The sequence below is a fragment of the Martes martes genome (genome assembly GCF_963455335.1).
Source record: "Martes martes genome assembly, chromosome: 1".
Taxonomy (NCBI): Eukaryota; Metazoa; Chordata; class Mammalia; order Carnivora; family Mustelidae; genus Martes; species Martes martes.
The window spans coordinates 200324017-200348643 of record NC_137888.1 but is presented as its reverse complement, the minus strand read 5'-3'; the positions used below and the strand labels follow the sequence as shown (position 1 = coordinate 200348643).

Here is a 24627-nt window from a genome sequence, read left to right as displayed (position 1 = left end):
TGCACAACACTGAATATACTAAAAACAGAGTTGATGGTTGTGACAGTTACAGTCCACAAAGCCTAACGTACTTACTGTCCAGCCCTTTATAGAAAAGTTTGCCAATCTCTCTCTTATAGTAAGTTTTAGATTGGGAAGTGTGGGTCCCCCAACTTTGTTCTTCTTTTGGCGGATGGTTTTGACTATCCTGGCTTCTTAGAATTTCCATATAAATTTTAGGATCAGCTTGTCGATTTTTGAAAAAAAAAAATCCAGAAAACAAAACCCTGCTGGATTTTGATAGTAATTGTGTTAAATTTGCAGATTAAATTAGGAGATCATTTTAAAAAATTAATCTTAAATTATCTCAGATTTAACTAGTGAAACCTCTTCCACTGCCTTCTATGTCCTTTTGATAAAAACCATATCATTCTTTGAGCACTTCCTTGTTGTCTGGCATAAATTATTCCAAGCTTGTCTCATAACTTCCCTTGTCACACCCTAGGAATTCTTTTCATGGAGGGTGGTATTTAGAAGCCAAGATCTTGGTACTTGGTATTAGATCTGGCACATTGCTGTTGGAGGTGTTACTGCACCAAGGCCCCCTCGGTGCCCAGGGCTAGGGAATATTTGCATGTAAATACATATATGCATACTGTATTAGTCTATATTATGTATATGTATGTATGGTAGGATTGGATTGTCCACCACTTCGTGGCTAGCAGAGCTAGCCTGTCTTCTTTCCTCATGTACTAATTGGGAACCCAAGAGGTCAAGGAACACTCCCAAGATCAAGCTATTAGTGATGGACACGGGCCTGGCTGAACACAGAGCTCTCTACCCTCTGATGGGTTTGCTTGTTTCCTGTGATTCTGTAGCAAGCACAGGTCTGACTCCTAGTAGGAAGATATCTTAGCTTGGCTTCCCTTGAAACGGACTCTGAGCTACAGAGAATTTGTTCAGCAAATTCTGAACAGCCAGTTTGTTAGAGAATGTACTCAGTAGACATAACTATAAGGGGAGGAGGGAGGCAGAACTGGGCAAAGGGAGAAGCTGGCCCCCAGTGAGGTTGCAGATGGGACTTCAGATAACCCTACAAGCAGATCTGGAGCTGGGGAAGTCCCTCAGAGTTGACTCAAATTGTGAGATGAGGAGCAGGCCGTTGGCTGTGAGCCTGGAAGGGGGCAGAGCCCGCACGGGCAGTTCCCTAGAGCTGAGGGCAGTTTCGGGTGAAGAGTGTAGCTATGAACCATCAGCTACTGTTATTTCCAGCAGTGGAGTGGTGGGTGCATCACCTCTGAAGAGGGAATGGAATAGAGCCCCCCAGAATCCACTAGAGAGAAAGAGGTCCAGCCTGCAGGCAGTGGGTCAGACAAGCAAGCCCCGTTGCACCGTGGGTAGAGCTCAAAGAGCAGAACTGGAACAGGCCAGAGCAGCTGGTGTTTTGGCTCTGGAGACAGACTGGGCCCAAAGAGGCCACACGGTGTGAGGAGGCTCTAAGCTAGAACTTTTACCTCTGGCTTGTGTATTCAGGGGCTGGATGGTCTGAATTTAAAAACAAAACAAAAACAAAAACACAAGAAAAACAAGCCCACAGGGTCTCCCGAGTTGCTTCCTTCTAGAGCATCAGCTTCAGGTGGCAGTTGTGATTCAGTATTCAGTGTTGCCTTCCTCCTTTCATAGTTGAACAGGAGACAATTGATACATTGACCTCGTAAAGAAGCATGAAAATCAACAGAAAAATTCTGATTCTTACAATGGAGTCTTAGTCTGAGACTGGTTATGACCCTTGGTTATGACCCCTGGATATACTCCTGCCAGCCACATAATGACAGCCTAAAATTGTCCTGATGCTTCCCTTTGTTCCGCTCAGCCCATAGGGAAAGCCTAGGAGGAGGTGCTTTTCTGCTCTGGCCTGGAGACTTTGGTGTCTGGGCCTGTGGGATTTGTGCCTGTTCTCCCCGTCCCACTGTTAGCCCAGTCACCGCCACACTTCCAGCGTGATTACTGAGTGCTGCTCAGACTTTCTAAACGGCTGCTCTAGAGAGCCCAGGCCCTCTCTGGGATTTCTCACCCAAACCCAGAACTCTTGCATCCTTCATGCATATTGTCCTCTTACATTCAACCCTGAGGAAAGTGTAGAAGTAGAATCTTACCTTGGACTTTTTTTCTTCCTTTTCCTCTCTTCCAAAAAATCATAAGAAATTAAAAGTCACTCATTACCCCACCCTACAGAAATAGCTACTGATGATATTTGCATAATATTTTTATTTGTATGTGCATGTGTATTTGAAATGGAACATTATATATGTTTTTTTAATATTTGCATTCAATACCATATTGTTTATCTTTTTTTTTTTAAGATTTTATTTATTCATTTGACAGATCACAAGTAGGCAGAGAGGCAGGCAGAGAGAGAAGGGAGGAAGCAGGCTCCCTGCTGAGCAGAGAATCCGACGCGGGGCTCGATCCCAGGATGCTGGGATCATGACCTGAGCCGAAGGCAGCGGCTTTAACCCACTGAGCCACCCAGACGCCCCTGTTTATCTTATTTTTAACGGCTGTGTACTCTTCCAGAGTATAAATGTACAACTCATTTAATTAATTCCCTCATTTTGGGTGTTAACAACTGTTCACTCTTTTTTTTTTAAAGATTATTTATTATTTGACAGAGAGATACAGCGAGAGAGGAAACAAAGCAGGGGGAGCAGCAGAGGGAGAGGGAGAAGCAGGCTGCCCACGGAGCAGGGAGCCTGATATAGGGCTCGATCCTAGAATCATGACCTGGGCCGAAGGCAGACGCTTAACTGACTGAGCCACCCAGGCACCCCACAATTGTTCACTCTTAAACATTGGTACCTTTCCAGATAAGTCTCTGTTTATCACCATGATGTTTTTGTTAGTAAATTCCTAGAATTAGAATTTCTGAGTCAAGGGGTGCCTGGGTGGCTCAGTGGGTTAAAGCCTCTGCCATCAGCTCGGGTCATGATCTCAGGGTCCTGGGACCAAGCCCCACGTCTGGCTCTCTGCTCAGCAGGGAGCCTGCTTCCCCCCCCTCCCCCCGCCTGCCTCTCTGCCTACTTGTGATACCTCTCTGTCAAATAAATAAATAAAATCTTTAAAAAAAAAAAAAGAATTTCTGAGTCAAGGGATAAACAAGTGATACATGCTCATCATAAAAAATCTAGACAACACAGTAGTTTATATTGCTAACAGGTGTATATCCTTCCAGGCCTTTTTCTCTACATGTTCATTCACATTTATGCACATGCAAACACATGTTTATAAAAGGTAAAATGGTTTCATACTATGCCTTTTGTTCCACAGCTTGCTCTTCTAAAAATACTAAAACACATCATGAACATCTTTTTAGTCACTATAATTTTACCTCATTTTATGTAAGTTGCAAAGTATTCCAGTGTACTATTTTTCATGAACCTTTCCCATATGGACAGACACTTCATTGCCGGTAACTTCTCTCTCATGGGAATCATGTGGCACTAAATATTGTTGTTTGTATACATTTGCACAGTTGTATGAGTAATTTGGTAGGATAAATTTCTAGAATTGGATTGCTGGGTCAAAGGGTGTTAGAAATGTACTGAAGTTCAGTCTCAGTCTTGGCATCCTACCAAAATCTGATATTTGAGTCTGGCTTTACCTAAATAGCAAAATGCCTACTTCATAATCACTTCTGCCTTCCCTGACCTTGTCACCAGTGATCACATGGTAGCCCTGGACATCAGCAAGTCCATCTAGTCCACGAAGTTCCTTCTTCACGTGATAACTGTGGTGGGTAGAATAATACCTCTCCCCACAAAGATGTCCGTGTCCTAAGTCCTAATACCTGGAGCCTATGAAGATGGTAGATTACATGGCAAAGGTGAATTAAGGTTGCAGATAGAACCAAGTTTGCTAATCAGCTGGTTTTAAAAATAAAGAAGTAATCCTAGATCATCTCGATGGGGACAGTGTAATAACAACGGTCCTTAAAAGTGGAAGAAGAAAAGGATAGTCAGAAGGAGACATGACTATGGAAGAATTGTCAGAGATGGCTTTGGGGATGGAAGGGGGCCTGTGAAAATGAAGTGTAAACTTCCTTTAGAATGGGAGTCAGGAGGCCAGCAGGGGGAGCTTTCATGAGGAGTCCCTCATTGTCCATTGCAGACCCAACAGGAAGAGATGTATTTGCAAGTACATACTATTATAGCTACTACTTTACTCCCCAAGCAGGAGGCTGAAAGGCTTTCCTCCTCCCCTGGCAACAGCCCAGCCAATGAGAAAGTGTCACAGCTCAGCCAATGAGAAGCTGCTTTACTTTGGACTCCTGGTTTAGTCCAGTGGGCTTTCTGTTTATAACAGCTTTCCCAAGTTCTCCCTTCCGTCTACCTCTAAAAGACGGTTCCCCTCCTTTGTTCTGCAGGACTTACCTAGGGTTTTTCCTGCAGCCCACCTGTGCCAGATTGAAGTTTTCTGCTCTTCCTAAACTTATTTTTGCCAGTAAAATAACTGGCAGTTTTATTTTGAAGGTTAACAGAGCCATGAGCCAAGGAATATAGGCATCCTGTAGAATCTGGAAAATGCAAGGAAATGGGTTCTTCCCTGTCATCTTGATTTTAGCCCCATATCAAACTTCAAACTGTAAAATAATAAATTTGTGTTATTTCAAACAACTAAATTTGTGGTAATGTATAATAGCAGCAATAGAAAACTAATACAGTCACAAGAGATTTCCAAGTCTAACAACAGAGTGAATCTTGCTAAGTAATATTTATGGAATGGAAAATCATGGTAAAGACCATGAGTGTTTTTGGAATCATACAAAGTTTTGTTCACACCCTTCAGATATTTGTTCAGACTATCCCTTCAGTGCAGCAGGCTGTAACAGAATTACTGGTCAAAGGCAGAGAGTGGGCTGCTTTCACCATTTTTCTTGGCAGAGACATTACCTGACCTGTCAGAGATTTGGGAACTGCCTTGTCATGCTTATACAAGTTGCTCAGGCAAGATGAAATGGCGGCCATTAGGTGTTAACGTACAACAAGACGACTTGTCACTGTTTTTTTTTTTAACAATAATACTAGCATAAGACTTATAAACAACCAGTGGTCGCTTACAATGAAAGTAGTTTGCAGGAACCTGATAAAGAGAACTAAAACCAACTTAATTTCCTGTCTCTAGGTTAAAAAATACCAAGCATACTTTCCTCTCCTTATATTAAATAATATTAGGAACAAGCAAAAATAGCTTAGCTATTTGCTTCAAGAAATACTTGATCCCAGAAAACTATGAACTAACAAAAAGAGCTTACTTACAGAAACTAAGTCATCAAGACTTGCTTAAAGATTGTTGCCTCACTGGGTATTATATGGAAGTGTTGAATCACTAAATTCTACACCTAAAACTAATATATTACACAGTATGTTAATTAACTGGAATTTAAATATTAAAAAAAGTCTGTTGCCCACTGTGCCTACCAATCCAAAATCGTTGTTATAAACTCTGCCTTCTCTCAATCAGTTTCCTGCTTTGCAAGTCCCTCCTTAAAATCATCCAGTTTAGGCCCTAACATCCTAGAAATATCCTCTTCTTAATTTCCCCTTCTGAGAAATTTTAATGACTTTCTCAAGTTGGCATTCTTAATGCAGCAGGTTTAATAAATTTAGCTCTACTTGACAAATAGCTTTCAGGTAGTCTTTTGGAGAGTCTACACTCAATTGAAGTAACCTTGAGAGTGCTAGTATGTCTCCTGTGAAACCTGCTGTACAGATTCTCCAAATTCCCACTCCAGGGAAGATGCTAGAATTGGTGTGTATGCAATGGAGGCTGACTACCACATGGATACTTAAGGACAATTTTGTAAAATGACTTACACTGCTCCACAGCCACAGTTCGAGGTCCAAGGTCAAAGGATGGTATAATGGGAAACTATTAGAAAAAAACAAAACAAAACAAAACAAAAAACAAAAACGTAAGCGGAAGTAGCAATGTTGCACCTAATATTCAGTATGGGACCTCTCCAAGTAAAGCAGAACTCTACAGTTTGTGTGTTTGCTTCGAAGAAATTGTATCCGCACCCTAACCTCAAGTTCAGGAATTATAGAGGAGATAAATCTTTACCCAAATACTATTAGAGAGGAAGGAAACTTGAGTAACTTGATGACATCATTGTCGATTAAACCCTTTACTGCAGAACCTATGGAAATAAATCTGGCTCCTCCACTCACCTTAGTTGAAGGCCAAAAAAAACAAAATTCAGCGCAGTAAATTTGAGTATCTCATTGGCTTTATTCATTGATTCATGAATCAGGCAGCAGCGCATTCAGCAAGTAGAAAGGAACTCACTCCAAGGAGCTATGCAAAATGGAAGTCTTTTGTTGACAGAAGGGCTGGAAAGGGAGTTTATAACAAAGAGTGGATTGTCTCAGACAAGGTTTCTTTGGGGAGGAGGGTCTCTCATGAAGATGACCTCACTGGTGCTGACCAGGTAGTCCCAAATGGACTGGTTAAAGGTCACATTCTGGGAGTGGCTGAAACTGCAGTTCGGTCTTGGTTTGCTGTTGGGGACAAGTGACTTCATTTGGGCGTCTGTTGTTCCTTTTTGAACAACATGGATGTCTTTTTAGTATCTCGGAGGTACACATAGCCGTAAGGTGCTTGGAAATTATGGTGCCCGTAAGTATTAAAATGTTAAATTTTTACAAACTTGGCTACTAAAATAAAAGTTATAATTATTATATGTTATAAGTAAAATATGTGTACAGTTAATTAAATTATATAATATATAATTACATGTCATGTATTATAATTATATCTTAATACTATATGCATTATTATCTAATATGTAATTATAATAATAAATCATAATTATTTTAAATTTAAATAATTAACATTTGTGTATATGTATTTGTGGTATAACTCTGGTAGACACACAATTATGTTTTTTTGTTTTTTTTTTTTTAAGATTTTATTTATTTGACAGAGAGAGAGACAGCTAGAGGGGGAACACAAGCAGGGAGAGTGGGAGAGGGAGAAGCAGGCTTCCCGCTGAGCAGGGAGCCCGATGTGGGGCTCAATCCCAGGGCCCAGAGATCATGACCTGAGCTAAAGGCAGACGCTTAACCCCTGAGCTACCCAGGTGCCACCACAATTAAGTTTTAAGGTATAGCCATATTTTTATCCCAAGTGTAGGTACTAATGCATACATGCAGTATGTGCCAATATGTATATATATATATATTTTTTTTAAAGATTTTATTTATTTATCTGACAGACAGGGATCACAAGTAGGCAGAGAGGCAGGCAGAGAGAAAGAGAGAGGAAGGGAAGCAGGCTCCCCCCTGAGCAGAGAGCCCGATGCAGGGCTCGATCCCAGGACCCCGGAATCATGACCTGAGCCGAAGGCAGAGGCTTTAACCCACTGAGCCACCTGGGCGCCCCCAATATGTATATTTTTAAGGCTCTGGAGAGACACTGCCTAATAGTCCTCCAGAAAACATGAGCCAGTTGATTCTCTCTCCAACACTAAAGAATGCCCATTTATCTGTTGTTAGAGGAGAATTTTTCAAAGAAATTATAATCATATAGTCAAGGTTATCATATAGATATAAAATGAACATGTGCCAAAGATTTTTTTAATTCACTGATTAATGAGAACATCACTAACATGTTACAGCTAGTCCAAAGGAGAATATAATCCATCCTCCTCTCCAACCAGCTGTCCATACTTCCATCTATCCATCCCTCCATCCATCCATTGATCTACTCCAATGGTTCTTAACCCAGGGTGATTCTGTCCCTAGAGAACATTTGGAAATGTCTGGAGACATTTTTGGCTGTATAACCGGGGGGATGCTTCTGGCATCTAGTGAGTAAAGGCCGGAGATGCTGCTAAACATCCTACAACACACAAGATCACTCCCAACAAATAATCATCTGACCTAAAATGTCGGTAGTGCCAAGACCGAGAATCCCCGGATCCCCATCCAACCACCCACCCGTTCATAGAACCATCCATTCATCCACACCCATCTATTTAAATGTTTATGGTGCACCTGTAACAGTGCCTCTCAATCTTGACTGCAAATGAGAATCACCTGTGCAGCAGATAAAACATACACTGCCAAGGTATTACCTTTGAGTACTTGGACTTTTATAATCAGAAACTATGGAAATTTGTGAATTGTAAGTTAATCAGCAGAGAAGCTTCTGTGCTTGTTTCTAAGACAATATATGATATTAAATAATAGCTAATTAAGATTAATAAACAATTTATCACCATATTAGGTAAACAAGAGCATACCAAAGGTGAAAAATAAATGTCCAGGTCTCCTACCAGGGCGGTCTCAACTCATTCTACACATTAGAATCACTGGGGAGCTTTTAAAGATTACTGATCTCCAGATCTGAGGCTCTGATTTAATTGGTCCAGGATGTGGCCTAGGCCTCAGGATTTTATAAAAGCACCCTAGGTGATTATAATATGCAGCCAGGAATAAGAACAGCTGTGTCAGAACTCAAAAAAATGCACTTCTCTTTTTCTATATTGGTTAATTTTTGTGTTTTTTTTTTTACATGTACAAACACTTTTTTCTTTTTCTCTTTAGAGTCCAATCTTAAAATAATGCTTGAGGTAATAATCTGCATCGGTTTTGCCCTTGGAGTCTTGGTTTGCTTTATTTATTGTGTTTGTGGGGGGTTGACCTAGAATCACAGGCCCCCAGGATCGCCGGACTGCCAACCATCAAGGGAAGGGCTCCTAATTCATCTTCTGTCTCTGGAGCTTTTCAAGGAAGTGGCATTGGCAGAAGACCACAAGGCTTGTTTCAGGAGCTAATTATACATCTTGACTAATATTAGAATATTCGGACAGATGGTAACAAAATTTAGATGAAAAGACTTAAAGGGCTGGAAACACCTAAATACCATTAGATGTTCTCACTAACATCCAGTCATCCATCTGTGTTCAGGAGATCCTGGTTTCTTGTCCGGTTTGAATAAACTCATGGTTCAGGTACAAAATCTTTCTTAGACTTGGACACCACTGGGCGCTGCCGCCGCCACCACCACCACACCATGTTTTTCTATAGCTCTGGGAATTTTTAATGCTCTTACTGGGTGTCAAAACTCCCACTCTTTTCTGAGACTCTAACCCAAGAGAAGAGATTCTTACCTAATATAGCTTCCTGCCATCCTGAGAGAACAGGAATAATAATATATTTATGGAAGGCTTTAGACATTGTAAGGTCTTTGTAGACATTATCTCCTGTGATTCTCTTAGCATCCCTGTAGCGGAGAGGGCAGTGAGAGCTGCTGCATCCATTTTACAGATGCAGAGATTGAGACTCAGAGAAGGAAGAGCACCCAAGGTCCTGAGTGGCAGCATCTGGACTTGGGAGGTCTCACATCCTGTGCTCCTTTCTCATATACGTGGCGCCATTTGTGGCTGTGTTCTCTATCCTCTCGGCCTCTCCGGGAGCCTTCCGGGTCGCTCCCTCAGCTTTCCCACCTTCCGCAGAAGGCCAGGGCACAGCCCCATAGCACATCAACCCCCAGTTTAAGAATAGCACTTGTCTGCTCCACACATGCAAAACCCCAGCCTCATAATGCCTTTTACAGCTTTTTTGGACAGAGAGGATTCTCCTTCAGGGGACTTGTAAAAGGAAAATCCCATCTGCATCCAGAAATCCACTTCTTTCTTTTCTTTTTCCATTTCTTAACCAGCCACTTAGTCATCAAATCACACAATCATGGCCAGCCCCAAGGTGAACCCCTTCCCTACACGTAAGACCCCCTTCCAGAATTTGAGGATACATTTCTGCAAACAGAGTGCCTCTCCCTTTATCGTTGTAAAGCTGAGCTGCTCACTAGAAAACTGTTTTTATTATTAAAGTATTCTCTAAATTTGATATTTCTGTTAATAAAAGCAATTAATATTTAATAAACTAAAAATTCAAAAGAAAAGGAAATCCTGGTTTCATCCAGAAACAACCACTGAGCTTTTGACGTTTTAGTCTTTTTTACTCAAATATGAATATGTCTTACATATATGATGTGATTTTCGATTGATACATTAAATAACTTTCTACAGCTGCTTTTATAGAATCACAGAATTTAGATTTAGAAGGAATCCGGGGGCCTCCCAAGTCCTCACTTCCTGGTTTAAGGATTTCTTTCACATGGACCTTGACTGGGGCTGCCCGGATACTGCTTGCATCCTCCAGGGACCCGGGGCCCAATTTGCACCAAGATCATCCATTCCAGGTTTAGAAAACTCATCCTGGGGACGCCTGGGTGGCTCAGTTGGTTAAGCGGCTGCCTTCGGCTCAGGTCATGATCCCAGCGTCCTGGGATCGAGTCCCACATCGGGCTCCTTGCTCCGCAGGGAGCCTGCTTCTCCCTCTGCCACTCTGTCTGCCTGTGCTCGCTCGCTCTCTCTCTCTCTCTGACAAATAAATAAATAAAATCTTAAAAAAATAAAAAAAGAAAGAAAGAAAACTCATCCTGTTTTTCCCTCCTGAAATGACAGAAGATCTGCCCCCCCTTCACTTCTCAGATTAAATGTTTCTAATTTCTGTGACTATTCCTTGCTTGACAGTTTTGGGGTTTTGGTTCGCTTTATTGTTTTTAATATTTATTTATTTGAGAGAGAGAGAGCACAAGAGGGAGGAGGATCAGAGGGAGAAGCAGACTTCCCTGCTGAGCAGGAAGCCTGATGCGGTACTCAATCCCAGGACTCTGGGATCATGACTGGAGCTGAAGGCAGTTGCTTAGCTGAGCCATGCAGGCGCCCCAGCTTGACAGTTTTTTCAGAGCCTCTCATGATGCTTGTCGCCCTCCCCTGGGGAGTCTGTCCAGCAAAAACTGCCTCCAGCCACCAACATGAAGTTCCAAGGCAGCCTGGCAGATGTGGTATATAGTGGGACTACTACTTCACTGACCCAAGACACTTGACCTCCAGTAACACCGCCCAGGATAACACTGGGTATATTTTTAGCAGCTACTTCTCTGTACTTCAGCTTTTGGTCTTTAAAAATCACAGTCAGGCTTAATTGGGGAACAATAATGCCTGTCTGAATGCTGCCTTTTCAAATTCAAAATCCATTTTGGGGAGTGGAAAGGGAGCCTAACATTGGGGGCAGGGGTGTATATATTTACCGTCTATCAGGCATAATGCTGGGCACTTTATTACTGTTATTGTTAATGTCATGGCAGTTTCAGTTGGTTGAGGCCCTGCTGTGCACTAGACATACACGGTCCCAGGGTTATTAATCATTGTTTTACACATGAAAAATGGCTGAGAAATTGGACAACTTGCCCAAGGTCCCACGCCATTAAGATATGGAGTTCCAATTTAAACTCGTATGTCTTGGCCCAAAGCCTGTGCTTACCACTCTGTTGTATTGGCTCAGGAAAATGCAGCCCTCTCGAGTCAAGTGCAAAGTGAGACTCCCGGGGCCACTTGGTGGGGGGGGGGGGCAAGTAATTGGAACCTCCATTACAATGCCGGAGGAAACAGTAACAGGGGTGTCTGAACCCTCCAGATTAAAGATCATGAAGGACAGGGAGGACTACCCTGAGTTCTTTGTCCTATCTTGAATCTCCAAAGAAACCTTGGGTGCTACATTCGTCCAATCTTATCCTTTTCATTATACTGTTATATATGATTAAAAATTATATCATTAGCTACTTTAAATATTTTGTGATATTATTTCACTGATAATTCCACTAAATATAGCAACCATCTTTTTTTCCTTTGGTTCCATTCATCTGTGTGTGCATTTGTACTTTATTGGGAAGTCCCAGGAAATAGCAGACATGCCTCAGAAATGTCCCATCCAGGGGAGAGGTTAGGATGCTCATCCGCCAACTCAATGGCTGAGGGTTGCTCCTCAATGTTAACTCCCTGGCATTTGGGCCCCCTTTGCAGCAAATACGTCCCTATGGTTGAGAAAGCCTTTATGTAGAGAGTTGCAGATGCTTTCAGTAGGAACCCACTAGCAGGAATGGCAAGTGCAAGGGTCTATGATCAAGGGATGACAGTATCTGCTACAGAGGGTGACATTTAAGCAGACTTGGAGGAAGTCAGAGTGAGCCACGTGGACATCTGGGAGAAGATTTCAGGCAGAAGAAACAGCCAGTACAAAGGTCCTGAGGCAGGAGCTGCCTGGCATGTCTGAGGAACAGGGAGGAGGCCCACATGGCTGGAGCAGAGTGAGCAAGGGGGCAGAAGAGAGAAGAGAGTAAAGTCACAGGAGGCAAGATCACGTGGAGCCTTCGAGCTGTTTTAAGGAACTGGGTTTCACTCTGAGAGAAACAGGAACCATCTGAAGTCTGCAAAGATGTATGATGTGGTCTAACTTAGATTTCAAAAGGATCAACCAGGCAGCTGTTATGGAAACGGACTATAGAAAACAAGGGGAGGAAGCGAGAACACGGGAAGTTGCTGAGATACCCAGGCAAGACAGAACAGGGGCTTAGATCAGAGTCGGGGCAATAGAAGCGGGAAGGAGGCCTGAAGGAGGCAGAAGGGTAAAGTCCACTGAATTTCTTGACAGATTTGACGTGGGGTGTGAGAGGAAAAGAGGAGTTTAGTATAAAACTAAGGATTTAGCCTGAGCAATTGGGCTGAGATAAGGGAGATTGTAGTGGGGCATATTTGGAGGCCAATTAGGCATTTAATTTTAAACACGCTGATTTGCAGATGTCTTTTTTTTTTTTTTAAGATTTTATTTGAGACAGAGAAAATGAGAGAGAACACAAGCAAGGAGGAGGGTCAGAGGGAGAGGGAGAAGCAGACCCCCTGCTGCGCCGGGAGCCCAACATGGGGCTCGATACCAAGACCCTTGAGAACATGAACAGAGCTGAAGGCTGACACTTAACCGACTGAGCCACCCAGGCGCCCCTGATTTGTAGATGTCTTTATAGACATTCAAACGGAGATGCCAAGTGGGCTGTGGCTGTTACAGGTTTGGAGTTCAGGAAAGCAGCCTAGGCTAGTTGTATACGATTGACAATTGGCATATGAACAGACACTTAAGGCCAGGACACTGGATGAGCACACAAGACCATGATGTCCCTGGGATCGCCTCTGGATCTGTGATTACATGTATCCTAGCACTTCTCATTCTGTCCACCACATTTCTCAGCCACACTTTCAGTTTTCTATCTTGCTAACCCTCTATGCTCTAGTCCAAGCAACTTCTTCAGATCCAACATCCAGGTCATTGATTCTCTCTTTTGCTGTTTCTAGTCTGTCATTTTAACTTTTAGACCATTTTTTCACCCCTAGACGTTCTGCTTTTTAAAATATGTGTGATTAGGATGCCTGGGTGGCTCAGTCATTAAGCGGCTGCCTTCGGCTCAGGTTATAAGCCCAGGGTCCTGGGATCGAGCCCCACATCAGACTCCCCAAGCCTGCTTCTCCCTCTCCCTCTGCCGCTCCCCATGCTTGTACTCTCTCTCTGTTAAATTAATAAAATCTTTAACAAATAATAATAAATAAAAACTTCTACTTGAGCTAGCATTTCTGTTTGTAGCAAGAGTATTGTCAGGTTATCTTATCTGTCACATGATGGAATTGGAAGGCCCCTCAGGGGTGATTTTAGTGGTCAGATTAGCTCAGCAGGAACTATTTTCTAGAACAGGCCCATTTGAGTGGATATGATGCCCCCTAGCTCCCTGTCATGTTGGAAGCATCTATGCGGAGTTCGCGTGAAGGGTGATCTACCGAGCACCATCCTGGCTTATTCCTGTGGCTCTGCCCATGCTCATGACTACCTGTTTCACGTTGTGCCAAAGAGGCCTACAAGGTAATGAATGAGCTAAAGATGAATGTGCCCAACTGCCATGACAGAGGCTCCGAGACTGGCCGTCTAGGAATCCTGTGGAGTGATGTCCAGCAGGGCCGTGCCATTCCAGCCTTTGGCAGGGAATGAGGGGAAGGGGGACTGGTCATGCCACAAACAGTTGCTTCCTGTGGCCCCAACAAGACGACGTAACCTATTTGTTGTGTCCTGTTTCCCGAGATGCTCCAGAGACCTGGGAACCCTCAACAAGTCCTGGTTGGACAGGGACAGCCAAGGAAGGAAAGAATCAGAACTCTCTGCCTAAGGCCTCCACTAGCTGGGAGGGTAGGCAGAGCCTGGGCAGACTTGTCTATTTGGCCCCAATCGAAGGAAACATGAGGACAGACCAACAGGGCTGAGTGCACACCATTAGTGCTGGTCAGTGACAGTTCCCATGTGTGTCATCCAGGAGGATGAAGTCGGGGCACTGCTCTGCGAAGCCCTGGCGGAGTAGGGGTCTCTGAAATCTCTTTTAGGATCATCGTGTATCAGTCAGTGAAAGAGGAAGGGGCTGACCTCAAGGATGCCTTTCTACTTTCTCTCTTCTACAAACCCCCATCCATCTGCTCACTGACAGGCTGAAGTCAGAGTCACAGGGTCTTTGGACCAGCGCCGTCCAGTTCAACCTTCTATGCAGTGCATGGTCTGTAACCTCCTTGCCAGAGAGCCTCCTACTGTGGGGCTCTTGCTGCTAACGTCATGGTAAGATGGCTCTCATTTTAAGCCTCTTCTTAAGTGAGATGAAAATCTGCCCTTCAGCCATTTCCACATGGACCCATTCCTCTTCTGGTAACTGAGGAAGGAGGGCCTCCTGCCTTCACTGGCTCAGGAGCACAGACAGGATGCCCTGAGGGAACCTACAGCCTGAAGGAGCTGTGAGAACCGGGGCTCCTTACAGCCAGCTCACCCCCAGGACGTCCATCCAGGGAAGGAAAGGCGCTGGCTGGTGGGACAAAGCCGTGCCAGGAGGAAGGCGGCTGAACTACTTTTTCGCCTTCTTCCTGGAGACTCAGTTCTGACCCCACCTGTACACAGGAAAGACATCCTCCTGGACAGGAAATAAAAGCAAGTTTTTGAGTGAGCATCAAAAGTCCAGACTAGAAAGTGGATTTTATCCTGTCCCTGCATACAAGACAGTGAACTGAAACCCCAAGCATTCTGTGAGGATGACAAGGGTGTCCGGTGAAGGATGTTCCCGTCGGGAGGCAGGCTATCGCGAGTTCTCTGCACGGGGCCCCAGCCTCCGAGCAGAGCGTTTGGAGCTCTGGGCAGGTGGGTCAGCAGCGCCACGAGAGCAGGTGGGAGTTCCCAGGAGTCTCATCCTTTAAGGCACTGGCGATGAGTCCCTATTTCCTGTGTGCCTGCTGGAGGCCCATCATGGTTTTCAAGTAATTGCGCTGGACACAGAGAAGAGGAGAAAATGGGAATTGATTAGGAGGCATGGACTTAAGACTCTGAAGCCATGCCACTTACACCCACGCCCTCATTCTTTCTGCAAGCATCACAGTCTGGGAATAAGGATGCCCTCTGACCAGCCCCAATTCTGTGAGAAATATGTTCCATGCATCCCCTTTCATTCTTTTGTCCTAAAGAAAGTGTGTAAAACCGTTTTAAAATGGTGTGGTAGGGGGCACCTGGGTGGCTCAGTCGGTTAAGCCTCTGCCTTTGGCTCAGGTCATGATACCAGGGTCCTGGGATTGAGTCCCATGTAGGGGTCTCTACTCAATAGGAAGCCTGTTTCTCCCTCTCCCTGTGACTTCCACTCCCCCTGCTTGTGCTCTCTCTCCCTCTTTCTCTCTTTCTCTCTCTGTCAAAGAAATAAATCATTTTTTTAAAATGGTGTGGCAGGCATGTTTTTTATTTTTTATTTTTAAATATTACTTGAGGGGCGTCTGGGTGGCTCAGTAGGTTAAAGCCTCTGCCTTTGGCTCAGGTCATGATCCCAGGGTCCTGGGATCAAGCCCCACATCGGGCTCCCTGCTCAGTGGGGAGCCTGCTTCCCCCCACCTCGCCTGCCTCTCTGCCTACTTGTGATCTTTGTCTGTCAAATAAATAAATAAAATCTTTAAAAAATATATTATTTGGGAGAGAAGAGAGAGAACGAGAGGTATGGGGAGAGGGGCAGGAGGAGAGGGAGAAGCAGACTCCACTGAGCAGGGAGGCCCACACAGGGCTCCAACCTAGGACCCCGGGATCATGACCTGAGCCGAAGGCAGATGCTTAACTGACTGAGCCACCAGATGCCCCCAAAAATCATGTGGCAGGCAGATTTAAAAAGAAACATGCATGTTCCAAGGGCCCACTTGAAAGTTTCTGGCAAGAATTAGGTTCAAATAGAAAACAAGAGGTTTCTCTCTCCAGAGGCATGGACGTACATGCCTCCACAAAGCAACTAAATGTTCACTGCTGGGCTCTCAGAAAGCAGCGGGGGAGTGTGCGGATACAGAAACACTGGGCAGTAAACAAGCGAATGCAAAACCCAACCGGAAATGTAGGTATGAGTCCAGACCCCCCACAGCTCCCATGTTAAACTGGAATTCTCTTGTTCACCCCGGTGTTTTTATTGTGGCAAAAGACACATTACATAAAAGATACTGTCTTAACCTTTTAAGTGTACAGCTCAGGAGTGTTAAATACATTCCTAATATGCAACCGTCCCCACCATCCATCCCCCTGACTATTTTCCTCTTGCAACACTGAAACTTCGTGCCCATTAAGCACGAACTCCCCATTCCCTACCTCCCCCAGCCCTTGGCAACCACTTTCTTTTTCCTGTCTCTGGTTTTGGCAACTCGAAGTACCTCATGTGAGTGGAATCCTATAGTGTTTGCCTTTTGGTGACTGGCGTGTTTCACTTACTGGCTGTACCACTCTACATTCCCACCCACAGCATGCTCACTAGGGCTCCAATGTCACCACATCCTCACCAAACTTGTTATTCTCTGGCTTTTGGATAGTGGCCATCCTAACAGGTATGAGGTGGTTATCCTGTAGCTTTGATTTACCTTTCCCTAATGAGTGGTGACCTTGAGCATCTATCTTTTCATGTGCGTACTCTCCATCTGTATATTTTCTTTCCAGCTATATCTATTCTTTGCCCATTTTTGAGCTTTAAAAGTTCTCTATATATTCTGGATATTAATCCCTTCTCAAGCTGTAATTTTTTTTAGGATTTTTTTTTTAAATTTATTTGACAGAGAAAGATCACAAGTAGGCAGAGAGGCAGGCAGAGAGAGAGGAGGAAGCAGGCTCCCCGCTGAGCAGAGGGCCTGATGCGGGACTCGATCCCAGGACCCCGAGATCATGACCTGAGCCGAAGGCAGAGGCTTTTAACCCACTGAGCCACCCAGGCGCCCGAGCTGTAATTTTTTTTTAAGTAAACTCTACACCACACATGGGGCTCAAACTCATGACCCCAAGATCAAGAGTTGCATGCTCTACCCACTGAGCCAGCCAGGCGTCCCTCACATTGGAATTTTTGGAGGAGGTTAAAATGGTCCTGCATTGGCAATGCCCCATGGCTAACTGCAGAAGCAAGTACAAACACTGTGTGTGGCGGGGGAGGGAATGCACTAATGCCCTCGAGACTCCCACAGCTGCAGGCCAATCGACTAGGAACTTATGATTTAAACACACACACACACACACACACACACACACACACACACACACACACACGAATAAAAGCCACCAAGAGAGAAATTCAGCAAAATGGAAAACGTTTTGACCTTGACAAATCTGATCCTGTCTATTGGATGTGTAAAAATACATGGGACAAGGTTTCAATAAATGTAAGATGGAATGGCTCAAGGTCAATATGTGCATATAAAGCATGTGCGTGGGCATGTCTTCAACAGAAGACGTCCAATGCAGAGAGTTCTAGAGATTCAGGGAGGGTGGGAGAATATAACACTACCACAGAAATTCAGGATTCCTCTGCTGAATGATTTAGAATTTAAATGTTTATCTGAGACTTTGGAAGTAATTCAAGAAAACGCAAGATTTGTCCGGAATATCAAGAGAGAAGTTCATGGTGGCAACCACGCAAATCACTGTGGTTCGCCTTTTCTATGATCTTGAAATAATTTATGCCAGTCAAAACAAGTTTACAACAATTTACAATAAGGAATAAAATTCTGGAAGCCAAACCCAAAGACCTTTTGGTCCTCTTATTTAACGTACAGTGTGACTGTAACCTACGGATTAAAATTAACCTCACCAATAATGGGACAAAGCAACATCTTGTGCCTCCTGTTACAGACTGTTTATATTCCCTCAAAATACATTTGTTGAAGCCTTAATGGCCACTGTAATGGTATTAAGAGGTGGGGAACTTTGGGGAGGAAACGAGATTTAGATGAAGTCATGAGGGTGGAGCTCCTCATGATGGTTTAGTGTCCTTATAAAAAGAGGAACAGAGAGAGAAATAGCTTGCTCTCTCTCCACAACACAGGCCTAGGAAAGCCATGTGAGCACACAGCAAAAAAAGATGGCTGTTTATGAGTCAGGAAGAAGGCCTTCACCAAGAAGCAAATCTGCCAGCACCTCGATCTTGGACTTCCTAGCCTCTAGAACCATGAGAAAGAAATGTCTGTTGTTTAAGACCCTAGCCTATGGTGTTTTGTTATAGCATCCTAAGCTGACTGAGGCACCTCCTGATACGATGGGCCATAAAGAATATAACATCATTTCTGGGTATTCCTGCCCAAAATGCACAACTTGAAGTCATGAGAAAATATCACACAAACCTAAACTGAGGGACATTCAACGAAAAAAAAACTGGTCTGGACTCTTCAACACATGAAACACAAGGAAAGACTGAGGAATTGTTCTGGATTAAAGGAGCCATGGCAACTAGATGTAATGCATGATCCTAGACTGGATCATGAACAGGGTGGGAAGGGAGAATAATTATAAAGGACATCATCAGGACAACTGCCAAAAGCTGAAATACAGATTTTGGATGAAATAATGTGAATTTTCTCACCCTGATGAAAGAAAGGTTCTATGAAGGAACTTCATTTCTTTAAAGTTTTTTTTATTTATTTAATCTCTACACCCACTGCAGGGCTCAAACTCACAACCCCAAGATCAAGAGTTGCATGCTCTTCTGAGCCAGCCAGGCACCCCCTAATAATGAACTTCAAAGTGTGCTATTCAAAGGGTATTCCCTGGCCTAGCCACATAGGCACCATCTGGGAGTTTATCAGAAATGCAGAATCTCAGGCTCCACTCCAGGGCTGACATATCAGACTGTATTCTAACAGCCTGGTGACTCAAGTGCAGTCGAGTGAGAAGTTCTACTCTAAGGCTCTTTTTTTTTCCCCCTAGGAAAACCCCAAAGCTAACATCATACTTAAGAGTGAAAGAATGAATATCTACCCCGCTCGGGTCAAGAATACGACAAAGATGGCAACGTTCACCTCTTATTTCAACCTTGTACTAGAGGTTCTAGCCATGCAAATTAGGCAAGAAAAAGTTATAAAAGGCATCAGATTGGAAAGGAAGAAGTAAAACTATCTGTATTTGTAGATGATATGATCTGGTATGTATGAAGTCCTAAGGAATCCACTAAGAAGCTATTAGAATTAATAAATGAATTTAGCAAGGTGATGGAATACCACATTGTTATACAAAAATCAACTATATTTCTATACATACAATGAACAGCAATCTAAGAATGAAATTGAAAATATAATCCCATTCATAATAGCATCAAAAATAATAAAATACTTAGGAATAAACTTTTTTAAATACAAAACTTATACTCTGAAAAGCACCAAACTCCACAGAAAGAAAATAAACACCTAAATTAATAGAAAGATAGCCTATGTTCATAGATTTGAAGACTTAATATTGTTAAGATGGCACTATCCCCCGAATCAATCTAGAGATTCAACACAACCCCTGTCCCAGCTGGCTTCTCTGCATAAACTGACAAGCTGGTCTGCAAATCTGTATGGAAATAGAACCCAGAATAGTCAAAACAATCTTGAAAAAGAAGAACAAAGATGGAAGATTCATACTTTGTAATTTCAAAACTAAGTACAAGTCTATAGTAACCAAGACATTACAGTACCGGCATAAAGACAGACTTCCAGATCAGTGGAATAGAATTGAGAGTCCAAATATTAAACCCTCACATATATGGTTAATTGAATTTCAACAAGGGTAACAAGATCATTCAATGAAGAATCATTTTTTTCAATAACTGGCACTGGGAAAACTGGATATCTGTCTGCAAAAAAATAAAGCTGGACCCCTGCTTCCTACCATGTGCCCCCTCCACTGAGCCCAGCAGGGACAGGCCTCTTTGTAGCCAGGGAAGGAAGCCCCTACATGGCGGTCACAGTCAAATGATTTCTGAGGGTAGGCTATCTAAGCCCACTTGCCCCTACTCTATTCTTTCCCTAGTCCTCTGGGAGAGCCCCACCTTCCCACAGAGAGATTTTCATGGACAACCCTGAGCAAGCTTTTTGGAGGCAGCCAGTGGGGTCCGTGGGAGCAGCCTGGCCAGGGTTGCCTTCCCCAGCCAAGTGATTGGGTTCCAGCAAACCTTTCCAGAGAGACAGGGCCCTGCCTACTGATATGGGCCTCCCTATAGCCACCGGGGTTACTAAGGCTTGATGCTCACAGCCTAAGGCTATTTGGCTACCTGATAAAGCACCCCCCCCCACCCCGCGCCATCCTCTCTCCTGCTGAAGGACTGGGGCCAGGCAGCTGGGCTGGGCAGGTGCCTCTCCACACTGCTGCTAACTGAACAAGGAATGTACACTTAACCCAAGAAGAGTCAACTAGGTTTTCCCTCCGGAGAGACACAAAATAAGCAGTCAGGGGATACGGGGCATTGGAGCTGGGAAGTCTTAGAAAATGGAAGCATGACAGGGCAAAGACTGGGGCAAGAAAATGAGAAGTGAAGGGAGTAGAACAGATAGAGGAAGGAACAGACCTCAAGGAGAAGCTAAGGCCAGGTCTGGAGAGAGAAAGGCCTGGAGGCCTGGAGGGCCACTCAAAGTGTGGTCCCGGATGGCAGCATGACTATCATCTGAGCCTAGTTAGAAATGCACAATCTTGGGGCACCTGCGTGCTCAGTAGGTTAAGTGTCCAAATCACGATTTCAACTTAGGTCAGGATCTCCGGGTCCTGGGATAGAGCCCCGTGTTGGGGGGGGGGGTCCCTGCTCAGCGGGGCGTCTGCTTTTCCCAAACCCTCTCCCTCTGCCTACCCCTCCCCCTGCTCATGTGTGCTCTCTCTCTCTCACTCAAATGATAAATAAAATCTTTTAAAAACTCAACAGAGGGGTGCCTGGGTGGCTCAGCGGGTTAAAGCCTCTGCCTTCGACTCGGGTCATGATCCCAGGGTCCTGGGATCAAGCCCCGCGTCGGGCTCTCTGCTGCTCAGCGGGGAGCCTGCTTCCTCCTCTCTGCCTGCCTCTCTTCCTACTTGTGATCTCTCTCTCTCTCTCTGTCAAATAAATAAATAAAATCTTTTTAAAAAAAACAAAAAACCAACAGAATAACTACAAAAAAACAGAGATAAACACAAAAGACAAATGACAAACAGGGAAAAATATTTGCAACTCATATCATGAAGGGCCAATCTCCCCAGTATATCAAGACTTCCTATAAGTTAATAAGAATAAAGACCAGAAAACAATAGAAAAATAGGCAAAAACAGGAATAGGCAATTTACAGGAAAAGAAATGAAAATGGCACTGAAGCATAGGAGAAGCCCAACTTCATTCATAGTAACAGAAATGTAAATTAAAGCCCCCCTGCGAGACCTTTTTTCACCTTTCAGATTGGAAAAAAACAAAAAGCAGGATAACATATCTTGTGGAGAGGCTGTGGAAGTACAGATGGGTCCAGCTTCAGGCAGGGGATCTGGCACCACCCACTAAAGCACACACGTCCTTGTGACCAAGAAACTCACTTCTATAAAAACTGAACTTTCACATATATTCACTCATATGTGAATGTGCATTTGTATGAGATTATCACAATATCTGTATGGTAAAGCAATGGAACCACCCAAATGTTCCTCAGTATGAGGTGGGTTAAGTACCTTTTGATACCTCCTTACAATGGAGTACTCGTGTACAGCTTTTTTTTTTTAAAGATTTTATTTATTAATTTGACAGACAGAGATCACAAGCAGGCAAAGAGGCAGGCAGAGAGAGGGGAGGAAGCAGGCTCCCTGCTGAGCAGAGCGCCCAGTTCGGGGCTCAATCCCAGGACCCTGGGATCATGACCTGAGCTGAAGGCAGAGGCTTTAACCCACTGAGCCACCCAGGCGCCCTCATGAGAGTGAGAGTGTACAGCTTTAAGAAGAAAAGCTTTAAGAGCCCCGCATGGGGCTCCCTGCTTACTGGGAAGTCTGCTTCTACCTCTCTCTTTGCCCCTCCCCCCAACCCCCATTTATGCTCTCTCTCTCTCAAATGAATAAATAAAAATCTTTTAAAAAAAGAAAAAAGATGAGCCTATGTGCACAGAGAAGTTCACACCACAGGCCCTCGTGTTCTGGCTCCAGACTGAGCCTCAGCAGAGCGAGCCCCACTGCTCCAGCCCCACCTGCTGAGGGAGGAGAGTACAGGCCCAGCCTGTGGCCAACACCCTCTATCTTTGCCTCAGCTGCATGTGGTCCTCTGTCCCCTTCCTCCTGTTCATGGTGGCCCCCACTGGAGAGGTTGTCCCCAACAGGCAGCGGTCTCAGAAGATTCCCAGACGCTGCCCTGGGCTGTGACCCACACATGGTGCCAGCTTAACTCCCAATAACCATATTCAGGCCTGGCTATGGTCTGTAGGACCCCTGCTGGATTTAACCCAATCTAGGACTCTGGAGTTGGCAAAAGATACCCACTGACTCTGGGTGACTCTATGTTTCCCTCGGCTGCCAGAGTCCTCCTTTGCCTCTCCAAAGTGGGAAGCGTGATCTTGGGTGTCCTCCCTGAGCCACCACCCCCACCCCACCAAGTTACCTTCTGTTCTGTCTTGACTTTGGCATTGTAGAAGGAGATGGAGTCCGGGCCCTCGGGCAGCATCCTCTGCTGCAGCTGGTTGAACTTGTCCTGGTCATCTTCTCCCTAGGGGAGGCTCAGCTCAGTCCCTTTTGCCTGCCATTGTTAGGATCTACCCCAACAGGGCCTGTGGGGGGCATCAGCCTCACAGGGTGTGCAAACCCCCACACAGCCCGTGGCACTCACCGGAGATACGAGCCTGTTGACAGGCACCATGCCCGGCCGGATGCTGCTACCTGGCTTCAGGGACACTTGCATGTCCTCGGGGATGAAGAAGGATTCATTGTACCAGATATCAAATTCTGCAGGGAGGCAGGAAGACAGCACTGTGAGGTGCTGGGGAGGCCCCGAGGAAGCAGGTAAAACCTGTATGTGTGCTCGCCGCAGGCTCACCCTCCGTCCGCTTCCTGCTCTAGGGTCTCACCCTTTCCTGCCTCCCTCTCCCGCTCTCAGAGTCCTGGGAACACTTTGGAAGCCCCTGCCCAGCCCCAGACTCTGTCAGAGGGAAGCTCTGACACGGCTTCCAGAACCCAGGTGGTGGCCTGGCCCTCCGCCTCCTGCGACCTCAGGTGGCCCGCCGGCCTTCCCAAATGGCACACCCGTGAGCAGGCGGTGACGACACTGATCCACCAGGTGCTGGCAGTACTGGATCTCAGCCCTGAGGTCACGCAGGTCCTGATACTCAGCCCGGTACTGCTTCTTGAGGTCTTTGAGCTTCAGGATCAGCAGGAATTCCTCCTCGTCGATGATCATCAGCCCCTTGTTTTCATACTCGCCTGCAGGGACAGAGGAGGTCAGAGAACGAGGTGCTCACCTGGGGCGTGGGGAGGAAGGTGTTCTGGAAAGAAGGAACAAAGTGCTGGCAAAGCACGAAGACCACAGACTAGAGGAAGGGCTGGGGTGTGGGGCGGGGGTGGGCAAAGCATGAGGAGGCCAGGCCACCAGGACACGTCTCACCAGAAGAGGGAGTTCAGCTCAGAGGGGGCCACAATGGCAACTTTAAGAACAGGATGGGTGGGCAGGGGAGAGGGTAGAGATGGCGCATGCTTCACACTTATTTTGATCTTAAAACTCACTGGCCAAAGATAGTTCAGTAATCACCTCAACTGAATGGACGTTTGCATTTTTTGTGAGTCGTAGACATGAACTGCCACCACGGGCTAGCACCCCAAGGCACCTGGGCAAGGTTATTAATAACAGAGCGTGTGAATCTGTATCATGTCAAAAGGCTATCAGAGGTTCCAGGAGGAAAGGAGTCCGTTGTGTTGTTTTGTCATCTCATGGTCTCTTCATGAGCTTTTAAGGTCTGTCAGATGAGGGTTTCTGAGTTAAGACAAAATAACATGGTCTGTGGAGCCATGCACTCAGCCGGCCACTGCCTACGGGACCTTGAAATCTCAGCATAGGCATCAGGTCAACCTCACCAGGGCTGTGGGGCTCCCACCCCCGGGAACCCTGGAGAATGAGTCTTCCATGTGACTGAGGTGTGTGGCCAGGGGAGGGGGCCGGAGGCGTGAGGCAGTCTCCAGGTGTCCTTCCACTGATATTTCCTGGGGAAAAATTAAGGTACATATTCACTGACACCATTTATGGAGAAGCAATTAGGAATCTTGAATTGGTCCCAATTCAAGAAGTCTAGAATGGGAGGGGGTATAGAGTGCCCCCCAGGTCCCTCCCCTTCAGTGCAGAGTGGCCTGGTCTGTGTGCTGTGGGCAGTCCCCAGTGTGGTCACTGTGACAGACACAAGTCCTTCACAGAGTAAAGTCTTTACAGTATTCTGTTAAC

General features: G+C 45.1%; 1 protein-coding gene across 3 annotated transcripts in view; it reads right to left on the bottom strand.

The window, feature by feature from the left end:
* Nucleotides 1-14913: 14913 nt before the first annotated feature.
* KIF9 (kinesin family member 9) overlaps nt 14914-24627 on the bottom strand; it is a gene marked incomplete at its 5' end in the record, with an annotated part of 43045 nt that continues 33331 nt past the window's right edge. For all 3 annotated transcript variants that reach the window (XM_080829274.1, XM_080829275.1, XM_080829276.1), the window contains 4 exons: nt 14914-15223; nt 22804-22908; nt 23029-23144; nt 23442-23618. In XM_080829274.1, the coding sequence (XP_080685400.1) occupies nt 15173-15223; nt 22804-22908; nt 23029-23144; nt 23442-23618 (449 nt within the window). In that variant the 3' untranslated portion in view covers nt 14914-15172. The remainder of the gene's footprint in view (nt 15224-22803; nt 22909-23028; nt 23145-23441; nt 23619-24627) is intronic.